The sequence below is a fragment of the Budorcas taxicolor genome, chromosome 7, assembly GCF_023091745.1.
Source record: "Budorcas taxicolor isolate Tak-1 chromosome 7, Takin1.1, whole genome shotgun sequence".
Classification (NCBI taxonomy): Eukaryota; Metazoa; Chordata; class Mammalia; order Artiodactyla; family Bovidae; genus Budorcas; species Budorcas taxicolor.
This window is the reverse complement of record NC_068916.1, coordinates 22,834,610-22,850,664: the sequence shown is the minus strand read 5'-3', so window position 1 is coordinate 22,850,664 and position 16,055 is coordinate 22,834,610. Positions and strand designations below refer to the sequence as shown.

The 16,055-nt window shown below is 37.1% G+C and overlaps 1 protein-coding gene and 1 non-coding gene across 2 annotated transcripts in view; one reads left to right on the top strand and one right to left on the bottom strand.

The window, feature by feature from the left end:
* FNIP1 (folliculin interacting protein 1) overlaps window positions 1-16,055 on the bottom strand; it is a 121,012-nt gene that overhangs the window by 19,004 nt on the left and 85,953 nt on the right. Inside the window, exons 12-13 of the mRNA XM_052644368.1 lie at window positions 1,165-1,311; window positions 110-279 (exon numbers count right to left, since the gene is read on the bottom strand). Of these exons, the coding sequence (XP_052500328.1) occupies window positions 110-279; window positions 1,165-1,311 (317 nt within the window). The remainder of the gene's footprint in view (window positions 1-109; window positions 280-1,164; window positions 1,312-16,055) is intronic.
* LOC128051876 (U6 spliceosomal RNA) lies at window positions 13,919-14,022 on the top strand. Its single transcript, XR_008199793.1, has one exon. It is a non-coding gene; the product is annotated as a U6 spliceosomal RNA (small nuclear RNA).

Sequence of the window (16,055 nt, the reverse complement as noted above, 5' to 3'; positions counted from 1 at the left end):
AAGAGAGCACTTAGTTTTTCTCTATTTATTTTTGCTATCAATTAACTCCAGATAAGTTACACAAAAGTCTAAGTATAATGCATTAGGTAAAGGTTTTTAGAATACATACCCAATTGTGCCCAAAGTGGATTATACGGATGAGTCTTTGCCAACATGTCCACACTCTGAGAGGAATGTTTTTCTAAAAATATTTTTATAGGTGGCTGTCCATTTGGCATGACTGTTGGAACCCAGGCAAGATGATTGGTCAAAACTGCAGTAATGAGTGCTGGCAAGAATCTGAAAACAAAATGCATCCTATCAGATTCTAACCTGCTTTCATAAAACCTCAAGCAAAAAGCAGGTGATAGAATAAAGCAGAGAGGGTACATGGCCAATCATCATAAAAAAGGGAAAGAATAGAGGAAAGGATAGCTAAAGGATAGGTGTATCACCAAGATGAAAACAAAAGTTAATAAATTTTTTGTTGTACTAGTTAAAAGAAAATTCCTCAAAATAAAGATAGCATTCACAAGGAGCTATTTTGACTCATAATTAAAAAACAAAAATGCCATTTTATTGGAAAAACTATGGATTCTTTTCAGTGTTTATGAATCAACCAGTACATCTATACATTTCCCAATTAGTGAAAAGGAAAATGAAGCAAAGTATTAAGAAAACTTTGTTTAGAGAATATAAACATTTAAATTACTCATCTAGAGTCAAAGAATTTGATGAATGATTAGAAGAAAGCAATATGATAAAAGTACCATACTGAAAACATTGTTATTGGCATTCTGGCACTTACCTATATATTTTTTAAGTTATTTTCTATAGAATGAAACTGCATATATAGATGTAATTATGAAAACTGAGAAGCCTCACACAGTTTCATAAGATGTCAGGAGTTTTAATACAGAAACACATTTCTACTGTTTCTCAACATAAGGTTCTTTGGCCTTCTTCTATATCTTTTAATTATATTAATTACCTTTTATAATTCTGTCTTGTTCATTAATAATATGAAAACTTCCAAAGGCAATGATTAACTCTTTCATTTTTGTAACTGAACTTGATCACAATCTAGATATCCAGTTATTATAAACAACAGCTAAGACAGTTAAGATAGCTTAGATGGATGGATAGATGCAAGAAAGGGAGGATGGGAGGGAGCGAGGGCCATACTGATTTTTTGAAGCATTTTCCATTAGAAAAGTGAACTCCTTCATGAAACGATGGCAAAGCTGGTTCTTTCCTGGAGTCCCCGACATCATTGTAAGCCAGACAGGCTCTCCAATTCGTGGCATTGTATAAAGATTACAAATTGTTGTTCTAAAAAAAGAGGAAATCACATTATAAAACTCAGTTCACAGAATTACATGCTCTTAATGTTGCTGGCTCCCACCTAGGTTATTAAAAGATTTAGAAAAGAGGTAATGAATGAATCGTCTTTCCTTCTTTGTCCTCAGCATAGCACCAAGGGAAAGCGGGAACATGAACTCAAAATGTTTTGGTCCTAGAACTGGATCTGTGCTCAAAGACTGTGTGCCTTTGGATAAATTACTGCCCTACTTTAAGCATCAGTTACCCTTACCTGTAAAATGAAAGGAAAGGACTAGATGATTTCTAGACCCTTTCTAGCTGTACACTTCTAAGGTATAAAGCTATACTTACATCTATATTACAAATAATCAACAACATAGAAAATTATTTTAAATGGAGTAACAGCTTGCCAATAGTACCCACTCAGAACAATAGTTTATCAGCATCATTTTGTTGCCTGTGCTGAGACTCTTCCACTGGGATGAACCGGAGGGATGGTACGAGGAGGGAGGTGGGAGGAGGGTTCAGGATGGGGAACTCGTGTATGTCCGTGGCGGATTCATGTTGATGTGTGGCAGAACCAATACAATACTGTAAAGTAATTAGCCTCCAATGAAAATAAATAAATTTAAATTTTTTAAAAAAAGAATACCTTTAAAATGGCAATTATTATTTTTTTTTACATTAATATCTGTTCGGTAAAGTACTATACAGTCACCAGGATAAGCAACTCCCACAACGTTGGGGCTTAAGAAACTGGTCAGTCTCGTAGAAGTCACAGAATGGTATCTGACTTCCTACTCTCTCAAACGGTCCTCTCTAATAGAACTTTTAGCACTAATGGGTATGTTCTATTATCTGCACTATCCAACTTGGTAGCCACTAGCCAGTCATATGTAATTACAAAATAACTAAAATATGGTCAATGTAACTGTGGAATTGGATTTTAAATTTTATTTTGTTGTAATTGAATTAATTTAAATAGCCACAGGTAGCTAATGGTTATTAATGTATTAGTAAGGCTCTAGAGATTTCCACAAAGCTCCAATACCTACCTTAATATAATTTAAAATAACTAGAATTCTGGTGGCTTCCCTGGTGGCTCAGAGGTTAAAGTGTCTGCCTCCAATGCGGGAGACCTAGGTTGATTCCTGGGTTGGGAAGATCTCCTGGAGAAGGAAATGGCAACCTACCCCAGTATTCTTGCCTAGAGAATCCCATGGACAGAGAAGCCTGGTAGGCTGCAGTCCATGGATTGCAAAGAGTCAGACACGACTTCACTTTCACTTTCAAAATTCACAAAGAAAAAGAATTCTGTTCCTTGTTCCAAGTTTTACTGAATCTCAACCTAATATGAATAGGATATATTACCATAAAGTGACAAATACAGGTCACATTAATGAATTATTGGTAGGGCACAAAATAACTGCTGAGAACTTAAAAATGTATGAATGGAAAAAACTACAGGCATCTTAAAGAGAAAAATAGGAGTAGGATATAAATGAGGGACATGTGATAATGCTTATTTTTAAATGACTATTAAGGATATCCAGATAGGATAAAACATTGAAAACAAAAGTTTATCCACTTTTAGTTCTTATGCCCCAAATGAACATTACCTTAATGATTTAAAAATCAAATGAACCACTACAACAGATAGAACTTTAGTGAATTTTACTGAAACTTTAGTGAAAATTAAAATTACAGATCTAATAAGATTCTAGAAGACAAAACAGAGAAGAAATGTTCACTAAAGTAGCAGGGGGTAGAGAAAGATGATGCATTATGGTGCTCATAACGGGCGACATGTACAAAAAGAAGCTAATTTGCCCCAGTGAAGTGAAGAGAGACTAAGTTTTCAAAAGCAGGTCAGGAGTAATATAGGACTATAAACTGACAGACTAATTCAAGTCCATAAATGGTTTGTTACCCCTACCTTTTACCCCATCAGAGGTAGCAACGGACCTGCCCAGGGAAATGACATCCCCAAACCCTCCCTGATATTTGAATCTTTCATAGTACATAAATACATATATAGTAAATCTTGTGGTATTAAAATTTCATGGCAGAGGCAGCAATTATGGGGGGAAAAATGTTTAAATATGCTCCTTTAGGCAGTGAAAATGAAAAAAGTTGAGCAACACTGCTCTAAAGTAAGGTTCTCCAATCTGTTTTCCCAACCTTTATTTTGGTTCCTCGCTCTCAATTCTTAATGGGCAACCAACATTTGATACTAATACATAGGTAAAGCCTCCAAGGAGAGAGGGACACAAACACACACAGAAACACGCACACAAAGGACTCCAGAGGAAATAGGAAATAATATATTCAGAAAAAGAAAAGAAAAATATGAAAGAAAGACATACAGATGATCAATTCAGGAGTGTCAATTTCTAATAAAACAAACTCAAGAGAGAAAATAGAGGAAAATAAATTATCAGAGAAACTAATTTACCAAAGCTGAAAGACAGTGCTAAAACCATACTGAAAGGCTAAAGGAACAAAGATCAAGTATGAATTCATGGCAGGAGATAAATATGCCCTACAATTGATTAATCAGGAAACAGCTGCATTAAGTATACTGTTTAATAATATGGAGATAAATAACAAAATAAATACTTGAAGAGTTAAAAGAGGATGTTCTTCAGAAGAATGGGGATAGGAGAGGTAGGATAGGGTTCATTTACTTTTCATTATTGGAACTGTCAGTATGTAATTTTTGTTTCTTAACCATGTGAATGTCCTTTTTGATTAAATGAATGAACAAGCTGATCAACTCATTTTTCAGAATAATAGTGTCTACCATTCAGTTCAGTTCAGTCACTCAGTCCTGTCCGACTCTTTGTGACCCCATGAACTGCAGCATGCCAGGCCTCCCTGTCCATCACCAACTCCCGGAGTCCACCCAAACCCATGTTCATTGAGTCGGTGATGCCATTCAACCATCTCATCCTCTGTCGTCCCCTTCTCCTGCCCTTATTCTTTCCCAGCATCAGGGTCTTTTCCAGTGAGTCAGCTCTTCACAGCAGGTGGCCAAAGTATTGGAGTTTCAGCTTCAACATCAGTCCTTCCAATAAACAGTCAGGACTGATTTCCTTTAGGATGGACTGGTTGGATCTCCTTGCAGTCCAAGGGAGTCTTCTCCAACACCACAGTTCAAAAGCATCAATTCTTTGGCACTCAGCTTTCTTCACAGTCCAACTCTCACATCCATACATGACCACTGGAAAAACCATAGCCTTGACTAGACAGACCTTTGTTGACAAAGTAATGTCCTATTTTTTAATATGCTGTCTACCATTAGGTTGGTGCAAACACAACTGCGATTTTGGACTGTGAATTTTAAATTATAACCAGGCTCAAACACATCTTTATTAATCAAAACAAGAACCACTGCAATCAACACATTTTTGCCAATGATAACTAAGTTTGTTTATTCCTACAGTGTAAAACTCCATTTCAGGATTCAACGAACACTTGGAAAGCATTTTCTGCCTTCTGCTGGTTGTGGAAGCATTTTCTCTGTAAGTTCTCAAGAGGCTTGAAGAGATGGTTGTCAGTTGGTGAGAGGTCAAGTGAAATGGCAGATGAGGCAAAACTTCGTAGTCCAGTTCATTCAACTTTTCAACTGTTGGTTGTGCAATGTGGGGGTAGGCGTTTTCATGGAGAAGAACTGAGTCCATTCTGTTGACCAAAGCCAGCTACAGGCACTGCAGTTTTTAGTGAATCTTATTGATCTGTTGAGCATAATTCTCAGATATAATGGTTTCACTTGGATTCATAAAGCTGCAATGGATCAGGCCAGCAGCAGACCACCAAACAGTGACCATGACCTGTTTTTGGTGTAAGCTGGACTCTGGGAAGTACTTGCAGCTTCTTCTCGGTCCAACCACTGAGCTGGTCGTCACATAAAATCCACTTTTCATCACATGTCACAATCTGATCAAGAGATGGTTTGTCGTTGTGTAGAATTAGAGAAGACAACACTTCAAACCGATAATTTTTTTGATTTGCAGTCAGCTCATGAGGCACCCATCTATCGAGCTTTTTTCACCTTTCCAACTTGCCTCAAATGCCAAATGACCATGGTATGGTCGATGCTGAGTTCTTCAGCAACTTCTCATGTAGTTTTAAGAGGATCAGCTTTGATGATCCTATCAGTTGGTGATTGTCAACTTCTGATGGTTGGCCACTAGGCTCCTCATCTTCAAGGCAATTGTCTCCTTTGCAAAACTTCTTGAACCACCACTGCACTGTACGTTCATTAGCAATTCCTGGGCAAAATGAGTTGTTGATGTTGTGAGTTCTCACCACTGCTTTATGACTTCTTTTGAACTCAAATAAGAAAGTCCTTCAAAATTGCTTTTTGTCTAACATCACTTCCCTAGTCTAAAATAAATATAAAATAAATAGCAAGTAAAAAGTCATTAGCAAAAAATAAAGAAAAGCACATTAAAATGATATATAACCAAGCACATTTATTTAAGGATGTACTCCAATACCAAATAGTAAAGTTCAACAATCCAAAATAGCAATAAAATTGCTTTTGTACCAACCTAATACAAGTCTATGCCACAGTCATACTGTTAACATTAGCATAGCCAAGTCTCAGGACATTCTTTTTAGAGTTTTGATATATAAAACTATGCACCATGACTTTGAAGTGTATCAAGTGAAAAGAAGGCAAAAAAATTACATGATACAGCTCTCACTACACAAAATTCTGTGTTATCATTAACAACCTAGAAATAATAGTACTTGCTCTCTAGCCCCTCTAATGATTATTCCCTACTGATGAATGGTAAGAAAGGTAAGTATTTTCAGTCCTCTGACCCTTTATTTTTCTTCATCTGTCCCTAGAGAATGAAAAATTCTGTTTACTTAGAAGGGAACTATGACATGATTTAGTTTTCATTGATATACATAAAATCTAAGTAAAAATCCAAGGACTTCAATGTATACATATGGCTGATTCACTTTGCTGTACAGCAGAAAATAATACCGCACTGTAAAGCAACTATACGCCAATTAAAATTTAAAAAAAAAAAAAAAATCCAAGGACTTCATGTCTGCCAGGCAGCAGTGCTAACTAAACATAGTTCTCAATTCTTCAGCTTACAGGACTTCAATACACATGTGAATCATTTCCTTCCTCTTCCTTCTCAACTACCCAAAATTCATTAATCATCTCATTTCAAATAAACACGTACTTTAAAATGCTTCTCATTATTTGCAGCAATGATCTATGAAGTCAACAGAAACACTGAATTAGTGAACAATCAATAACTGTTCATGAGGAAAATACAGGGTCATGTTCTTGTGATCCACTGGTCACAGCACTTTTGTCTGTCTATCAGTATATAATCTTGTTTGATGTTTTTGTTTAGACACTTTATTTAATATTCTGTCAAGTCATTAATAATGAATTCACAGCCAACAGCACTATGATGCATACCTTGAAAAAGCTTATCTAACACATATTTTCTCTGTAAGGCACATCATAACCTTCTTGCATTTATGAACATTAGCTAGCATTTCAGCAATGTGCTTATGGATCATTTTTTTAATATAAATTTATTTTAATTGGAGGCTAATTACTTTACAATATTGTGTGGTTTAGCCATACACTGACATGAATCCACCATGTGTGTACATGTGTTCCCCATCCTGAACCCCCTCCCACCTCACTCCCCATACCATCCCTGTGGGTCATCCCAGTGCACCGGCCCTGAGCACCCTGTCTCATGCATCGAACCTGAACTGGCAGTTCATTTCAGATACGATACATGTTTCAATGCCATTCTCCCAAATCATCCCGCCCTCGCCCTCACCCTCTCCCTCAGACTCCAAAAGACTGTTCTATAGATCTGTGTCTCCTTTGCGGTCTCGCATACAGAGTTATTGTTGCCATCTTTCTGAATTCCAAATTCTAGTATGTGTTAGCATACTGTATTGGTGTTTTTCTTTCTGGCTTACTTCACTCTGTATAATAGGCTCCAGTTTCATCCACCTCATTAGAACTGATTAAAATGCATTCTTTTTAATGGTTGAGTAATACTCCATTGTGTATATGTGTACCACAGCTTTCTTATCCATTCATCTGCTGATGGACATCTAGGTTGCTTCCATGTCCTGGCTATTATAAACAGGGCTGCGATGAACATTGGGGTACACATGTCTCTTTCAATTCTGGTTTCCTCGGTGTGTATACCCAGCAGTGGGATTGCTGGGTCGTATGTCAGTTCAATTTCCAGTTTTTCAAGGAATCTCCACACTGTTCTCCATAGTGGCTGTACTCGTTTGCATTCCCACCAACAGTGTAAGAGGCTTCCCTTTTATCCACACCCTCTCCAGCATTTATTGCTTGTAGACTTTTGGATAGCAGCCATTCTGACTGGTATGAGATGGTTCCTCATTGTGGTTTTGATTTGCATTTCTCTGATACTGAGTGATGCTGAGCATCTTTTCATGTGTTTGTTAGACATCTGTATGTCTTCTTTGGAGAAATGTCTGTTTAGTTCTTTGGCCCATTTTTTGATTGGGTCATTTATTTTTCTGGAATTGAGCTGAAGGAGTTGCATGTATAATTTTGAGATTAATTCTTTGTCAGTTGCTTCATTTGCTATTATTTTCTCCCATTCTGAAGGCTGTCTTTTTACTTTGTTTATAGTTTCCTTCATTGTGCAAAAGCTTTTAATTAGGTCCCATTTGTTTATTTTTGCTTTTATTTCCAATACTCTGAGGGGTTGGGTCATAGAGGATTCTGCTGTGTTTTATGTTGGAGAGTGTTTTGCCTACGTTTTTCTCTAGGAGTTTTATAGTTTCTGGTCTTACATTTAGATCTTTAATCCATTTCGAATTTACTTTTGTGTATGGTGTTAGAAAGTGTTCTAGTTTTATTCTTTCACAAGTGTTGACCAGTTTTCCCAGCACCACTTGTTCAGTTCAGTTCAGTTCAGTCGCTCAGTCATGTCCGACTCTTTGTGACCTCATGAATCGCAGCACACCAGGCCTCCCTGTCCATCACCAACTCCCGGAGTTCACTCAGACTCACGTCCATCGAGTCAGTGATGCCACCCAGCCATCTCACCCTCTGTCGTCCCCTTCTCCTCCTGCCCCCAATCCCTCCTAGCATCAGTCTTTTCCAATGAGTCCACTCTTCACATGAGGTGGCCAAAGTACTGGAGTTTCAGCTTCAGCATCATTCCCTCCAAAGAAATCCCAGGGTTGATCTCCTTCAGAATGGACTGGTTGGATCTCCTTGCAGTCCAAGGGACTCTCAAGAGTCTTCTCCAACACCACAGTTCAAAAGCATCAATTCTTTGGTGCTCAGCCTTCTTCACAGTCCAACTCTCACATCCATACATGACCACTGGAAAAACTATAGCCTTGACTAGATGGACCTTTGTTGGCAAAGTAATGAAGAGATTGTCTTTTATCCATTGTATATTCTTGCCTCCTTTGTCAAAGGTAAGGTGTCCACAGGTGTGTGGATTTATCTCTGGGCTTTCTATTTTGTTCCATTGATCTATAGTTCTGTCTTTGTGCCAGTACCATACTGTCTTGATGACTGTGGCTTTGTAGTATAGTCTGAAGTCAGGCAAGTTGATTCCTCCATTCCATTCTTCATTCTCAAGACTGCTTTGGCTATTCCAGGTTTTTTGTCTTTCCATACCAGAAATTGTGAAATATTTGTTCTAGTTCTCTGAAAAATACCATTGGTAGCTTGATAGGGATTGCCTTGAATCTATAGATTGCTTTGGGTAGTATACTCATTTTCACTATACTGATTCTTCTGATCCATGAACATGGTATATTTCTCCATCTATTTGTGTCATCTTTTGATTTCTGTCACCAGTGTTTTATAGTTTTCTATATACAGGTCTTTTGTTTCTTTAGGTAGATTTATTGCTAGGTACTTTATTCTTTTAGTTACAATGGTGAACGATATTGTTTCCTTGATTTCTCTGTTTTCTCACTGTTTGTTAGTGTATAGGAATGCAAGAGATTTCTGTTTGTTAATTTTATATCCTGCAACTTTACTATATTCATTGATTAGCTCTAGTAATTTTCTAGTGGAGTTTTTAGGGTTTTCTATGTAGAGGATCATGTTATCTGCAAACGGTGAGAGTTTTAATTCTTCTTTTCCAATCTGAATTCCTTTTATTTCTTTTTCTGCTCTGATTGCTTGCCCAAAACTTCTAAAACTATGTTGAATAGTAGTGATGAGAGTGGGTACCCTTGACTTGTTCCTGACTTTAGGGGAAATGCTTTCAATTTTTCACTATTGAGGATAACGTTTGCTGTGGGTTTGTCATATATAGCTTTTATTATGTTGAGGTATGTTCCTTCTACTCCTGCTTTCTGGAGAGTTTTTATCATAAATGGATGTTGAATTTCGTGAAAGGCTTTCTCTGCATCAATCAAGATAATCATACGGTTTTTATCTTTCAATTTGTTAATGTGGTGTATTACATTGATTGATTTGCGGATACTGAAGAATCCTTGCATCCCTGAGATAAAGCCCACTTGGTCATGGTGTATGATCTTTTTAATGTGTGGTTGGATCCTGTTTGCTAGAATTTTGTTACGGATTTTTGCATCTATGTTCATCAGTGATATTGGTCTGTTGTGTTTTCTTTTTTTGTGGTATCTTTGTCTGGTTTTGATATTAGGGTGATGGTGGCCTCGTAGAAAGAGTTTGGAAGTTTACCTTCCTCTCCAATTTTCTGGAAGAGTTTGAGTAGGATAGGTGCTAGCTCTTCTCTAAATTTCTGGTAGAATTCAGCTGTGAAGCCGTCTGGACCTGGGCTTTTGTTTGCTGGAAGATTTCTGATTACGGTTTCAATTTCCGTGCTTGTGATGGGTCTGTTAAGATTTTCTATTTCTTCCTGGTTCAGTTTTAGAAAGTTGTACTTTTCTAGGAATTTTCCATTTCTTCCAAGTTGTCCATTTTATTGGCATATAGTTGCTGATAGCAGTCTCTTATGATCCTTTGTATTTCTGTGTTGTCTGTTGTGATTTCTCCATTTTCCTTTCTAATTTTGTCGATTTGATTCTTCTCCCTTTGTTTCTGGATAAGTCTGGCGAATGGTTTGTCAAAATTTTATTTATCTTCTCAGAGAACCAGCTTTTGGCTTTCTTAATTTTTGCTATGGTCTCTTTTGTTTCTTTTGCATTTATTCTGCCCTATATTTTACGATTTCTTTCCTTCTACTAACCCTGGGATTCTTCATTTCTTCCTTTTCTAGTTGCTTTAGGTGTAGAGTTAGGTTGTTTGGACCATACCTTTTTAACGTGAAGTACAGCTGATTTACAAAGTTGTATTAGTTTCTGGTACACGGTAAAGTGATTCCTAGATATATACATATAGATATACATATATATGTATATATCTAGGAATCAATATATATATATACACACACACATATATATGTATATATACATATTCTTTTCCACTCTAGTTTAATCACACAATACTGAATATACTTTCATGTGCTTTAACAGTAGGACTGTGCTGTTTATGTATCATTTTTCATATAGTAGTGTGTATCTACTAATCCGAAACGCCCCATTTTATCCTTCCCCTCTACCTTTCCTCTTTGTTAACTTTGTTTTCTGTCCATGAATGTGTTTCTGATTTGTAAACAAGTCATTTGTGACATATTTTAGATTCCACATGTAAGTGATATCACATGATATTTGCCTTTCTCTTTCTGACTTATTTCACTTAGTATGATAATCTCTAGGTTCATTCATGTTGCTGCAAATGGCATTACTTCATTCTTTTTTTTCTTTACGAGCAGTAGTCCACTGTGTATATATACCACACCTTCTTTATCCATTCATCTATCTATGGACATTTAGATGTTTCTATTCCTTGGCTACTGTAAATAGTGATGCTCTGAACACTGGGGTACATGTATCTTTTAAAATTAGAATTTTCTCTGGATATATGCCCACAAGTGGGATTGCTGGATCATATGGCAATCATATGGTTGATTCCCTGGTGGCTCAGACAGTAAAGCATCTACCTACAATGTGGGAGACTCTGGTTCGATCCCTGGGTCGGTAAGATCCCCTGGAGAAGGAAATGGCAACCGACTCCAGTACTCTTGCCTAGAAAATTCCATGGATTGAGGAGCCTGGTGGGCTATAGTCCATGGGGACGCAAAGACTCGGACACGACTGAGCGACTTCACTTTATGGCAACTCTATTTTCAGTTTTTTAAGGAACCTCCATACTATTCTCCATAGCAACTGCACTAATATAAATTTCCACCAACAGTGTAGGAGGGCTCCCTTTTCTCCACACCCTCTCCAGTGTTTATTAAAAGCCTCTTAAATGATGGCCATTCTGACCAGTAACTCGTCATTTCAGTTTGCATTTCTCTAATAATTAGTGATATTAAGCATCTTTTCATGTGTTTCTTGGCCAGCTATGCATCTTTTTCAGAAAACTGTCTTTGGGGCCAATTTTAATTGCAAAATCACTAAAAAATAAATAAATAAATAAATAAAGGTACAAAACGCTTTGAAAAAAGCAGCACTATATAGACCATGAAAAGTACACTTGTTTATAAAACTGTGAGCTGAAAGAAGGAAGAGTACTCCAAAGAAGATATACAACCAACCAAAAAACACATGAAAAGGTGCTCAACATCACTCTATTAGAGAAATGAAAATCAAAACTACAATAAGGTATTATTACCTCACATTGGTTAGAATGGCCATCATCAAAAAATCTACAAACAACAAATGTTGGAGATGATATGGAGAAAAGGGGACCTTCCTGCACTGTTGGTGGAAACATAACTGACACCACCACTACAGAGAACAGGATGGAGGTTCCTTAAGGAGCTAGGAATAAAACTACCGTATGAGCCAGCAAGCCTACTACTGGGAATATACCATAGGAAAACCATAATTCAAAAAGATACATGGACCCCAATGTTCATTGCAGCACTATTTACAACAGCAAGGACACAGAAGCAATATAGAAGTCCACTGACAGAGGAACAGATAAATAAGCTGTGGTATATATATATATATATATATATATATGTGTGTGTGTGTGTGCGTGCGTGCGTGCGTGTGTGTGTGTGTGTGTGTGTGTGTGTATAATGGAATATTACACAGCCATAAACAGGACCAAAATTGGGTCATTTTTGTGATGTGAATGAACCTAGAGTCTGTTAAACAGAGTGAAGCAAGCCAGAAAGAGAAAAATAAATATCATATATTAATGTATATATATGGAATCCAAAAAAAAAAAAATGGTACTGATGAACCTATATGCAGGGTAGGAACAGACACATAGACACAGAAAACAGACTTGGGGACACAGGCCAGGGAAGGACAGGGTGGGATGAATTGAGAGAGTGGCACAGATACATATACTCTACCACATGTAAACAGACAGCTAGTGAGAAGCTGCCGTAGAGAACTCAGCTAAGGGTTCTATGATGACCTAGAGGAGTGGGATGGGTGGGTGGAGAGACTTAGGAGGGAGGAGATATATGTATACTTATATTTTATTCACTTTGTTGTACAGTACACACCAACACAACACTGTAAAGCAATTATACTCCAATTAAAATAAACAAAAAGAAGGGAGAATACTGTCTTATTTGACTTCATCTGGAAATGTGTGTCACAGCACTCAAAATTTTCACTGCTCTGCACATGTCCACAAATGATCATATAATCACTATATTTTAGGTTTGTAAATAAATTTCAGCAAGCAGACTAATTCACAAATACAGAATCTGTAAATAATGAGGATCAACTGTACATATTAAAAGTACATCTACAGATAGATTGCTTAAAAAAAACTAAGCATTTCATAAAGTATTTTTTAAATATTATAAGAATGTTTAACTGATATCATGCAGTCATTCAGATTTTCACAGACTGAAGTAAAATATCAGACTAATACAAAAAGGAAAATATACAATCAGGACATACATTTACAATGGTTTTCTGCTTTTTTTCTTTTTGTTTGTTTTGTTGCCTGCACTGTGCAGCATGTGGAATCTGTGTTCCCTAACCAGGGATTGAATCCAAGCCCTTAGCAGTGAGAGCATAGAGACCTAACCCACTGGAATGGCTAGGGAATTTCCTACAATGATTTTATAATTCATACATGTTGTAAATTCCAGGCAATGTTAACATTTTAAGGGGAGGCAATTCACACTACTTTACATCACAGCAATTATCTTGTAGGTATTTAACTCAAAAATTCATTAATCAAAATGCTGAGTTTAACCTAAGAGCAGAAACAGTATTATACCAGGAATGAGTCCCATGACAATATTTACTATTCTGGTAACCTCAGCTGGACCTATGATGACAGTGCCTCCTCAGAGCTCAAAAACAGACTCTTGGCCTTTTGCCACAAAGCTTGTGACTAAAGAAAAGAAACTAATCTAATAATGAAAGATACAGCTCAAAGTACAAGGGCGATGATTCAGTGCTGGGTAATATCACAATGTGAATGTCAAAAAAAAACCAAAAAACGGCAGGGTTCTTTTTGGCAATAAGCAAAAAGAATTACTCAAAACATATAACAATCCCAGTCCAAAGTCAACGAAACCTTGAATTAAACCATATTCAGGCTCATTTGACAGCACATATAATAAAAATGAAACAATACAGAGAAGATTAGCAAGGCTACCTGCCCAAGATGACACACAAATTCTTGAAACATTCCATATTTTTAAAAAAACAAACAATAAAAAATCATGTTCATACTATCCAAAGCAATCTACATATTTAATGCAACCCCTAACAAGATTCCAATCTCATTTTTCACAAAAATAGAAGAGAGAATCCTAAAACTTGTATGGAACCACATAAAACACTGAATAGTCAAAGCAATCTTGAGAAAGAAGAACAGAAGTGAAAGCAACATGCTCCCTGGTTTAAAACTGTAAAAGCTATAATAATCAAACAGTATACTATTGAAATAAAAACAGAAATAAATCAGTGGAACAGAGAGCCCAGAAATATACCCTTGCATATATATGGTCAATTAACTTATGACAGAGGAGCCAAAAACGTAACATGGAGATAGGATAGGCTCTTCAATAAATGGTTCCCTGAAAACTGGACAACCACATATAAAAGAATGACTGGACCTTTATCTTATACCACAAACAAAAATCAATTCAAAATGGACTAAAGACTTAAACTCAAGACCTGAAATCATAAAGCCCCTAAAAGAAAACAAAAGGGGTAAACTCCTTGCCATCCATCTTGGCAATAACTGAAGATAACAAACCTTAACATGTATGTACTTAAGAGAGCACTGACATATGTAAGCTGTAAGGAAGGAGAGGAACTGGAATGAAGGCAGTCAAAAGGTACTACAAACTTCCATTTATAAGATAAATAAGAACTCAGGATATAAACGTACAAGATTAATATGATCACCACTGCTGTATGTCATATATGAAAGCTGTTACGAGTGAATCCAGAGTTCTCATCACAAGAAAAATATTTTTTTTTAAGTTCTTCTATTTTTTATCTATAGGAGATGATGGATATTCACTAAACTTGCTGTGATAATGATCTCATGATGTGTGAACATGCATATCACCAAGTCATGTCTGACTCTTGGCAACCCCATGGACTGCAGCCCACCAGCCTCCTCTGTCCATGGGATTTCCCAGGCAAGTATACTGGAGTCGGTTGCCATTTCCTTCTCCAGGGGATCTTCCCAACCCAAGGATCGAACCCATGACTCCTGCTTGGCAGGTGGATTCTTTGCCACTGAGGCACAGGGGAAGCCATGAAACTACTAGAGGAAAATGAAGGCATTAACAATCTTTGACATATATCGCAGCAATACCTTTTGCAATCTGTCTCCTAGAGAGAGTAAGAGAAATAAAAGCAAAAATAAACAAATGGGATCTAATCAAATTCAAAAGCTTTCACACAGCAAAAGAAACCATAAACAAAACGAAAAGACAATCCACAGAACGGGAGAGAATACTGACAACACTGTGACCCGCCTGGGATTAATCTTCAAAATTTACAAACATCTCACGTAACTCTACGTCAAAAAATGAAGTGAAAGTCAAAGTGCGAGTCACTCAGTTGTGTCCAACTCTTTGCGACACTGTGGACTACACAGTCCATGGAATTCTCCAGGCCAGAATACTGGAGTGGGTACCCTTTCCCTTCTCTAGGGGATCTTCCCAACCCAGGGATCGAACCCAGGTCTCCCACATTGCAGGTGGATTCTTTACCTGCTGAGCCATAAGGGAAGCCCAAGAATACTGGAGTGGGTAGCCTACCCCTTCTCCAGTGGATTCTTTCTAACCCAGGAACTGAACTGGGGTCTCCTGCTTTGCAGGTGGATTCTTTACCAACTGAACTATCAGGGAAACCCTATGTAAAAACAAACAATCCAATAAAAAAATAGGCAGAAGACCTAAATAGCCATTTCTCCAAAGAAATCATACAGATGACCAAGAATTGTAAGAAAAGATGCTCAACACTGCTAATTATAGAGAAATGCAAATGAAAACTACAATGAGGTATCATCTCAAACCAACCAGAATAGTCCACAAACATTAAATGCTGGAGATAGTGAGGAGGAAAGGGAACCCTCCTACACTTCTGGGGCAAATGTAAATTGGTGGAGCCACTATGGAGAACAGTACAGAGTTTCATTAAGAAACTAAATATAGAGCTACTATATGATCTGGCAATTTCATTCCTGCACATATATCTGGAGAAAAACATGG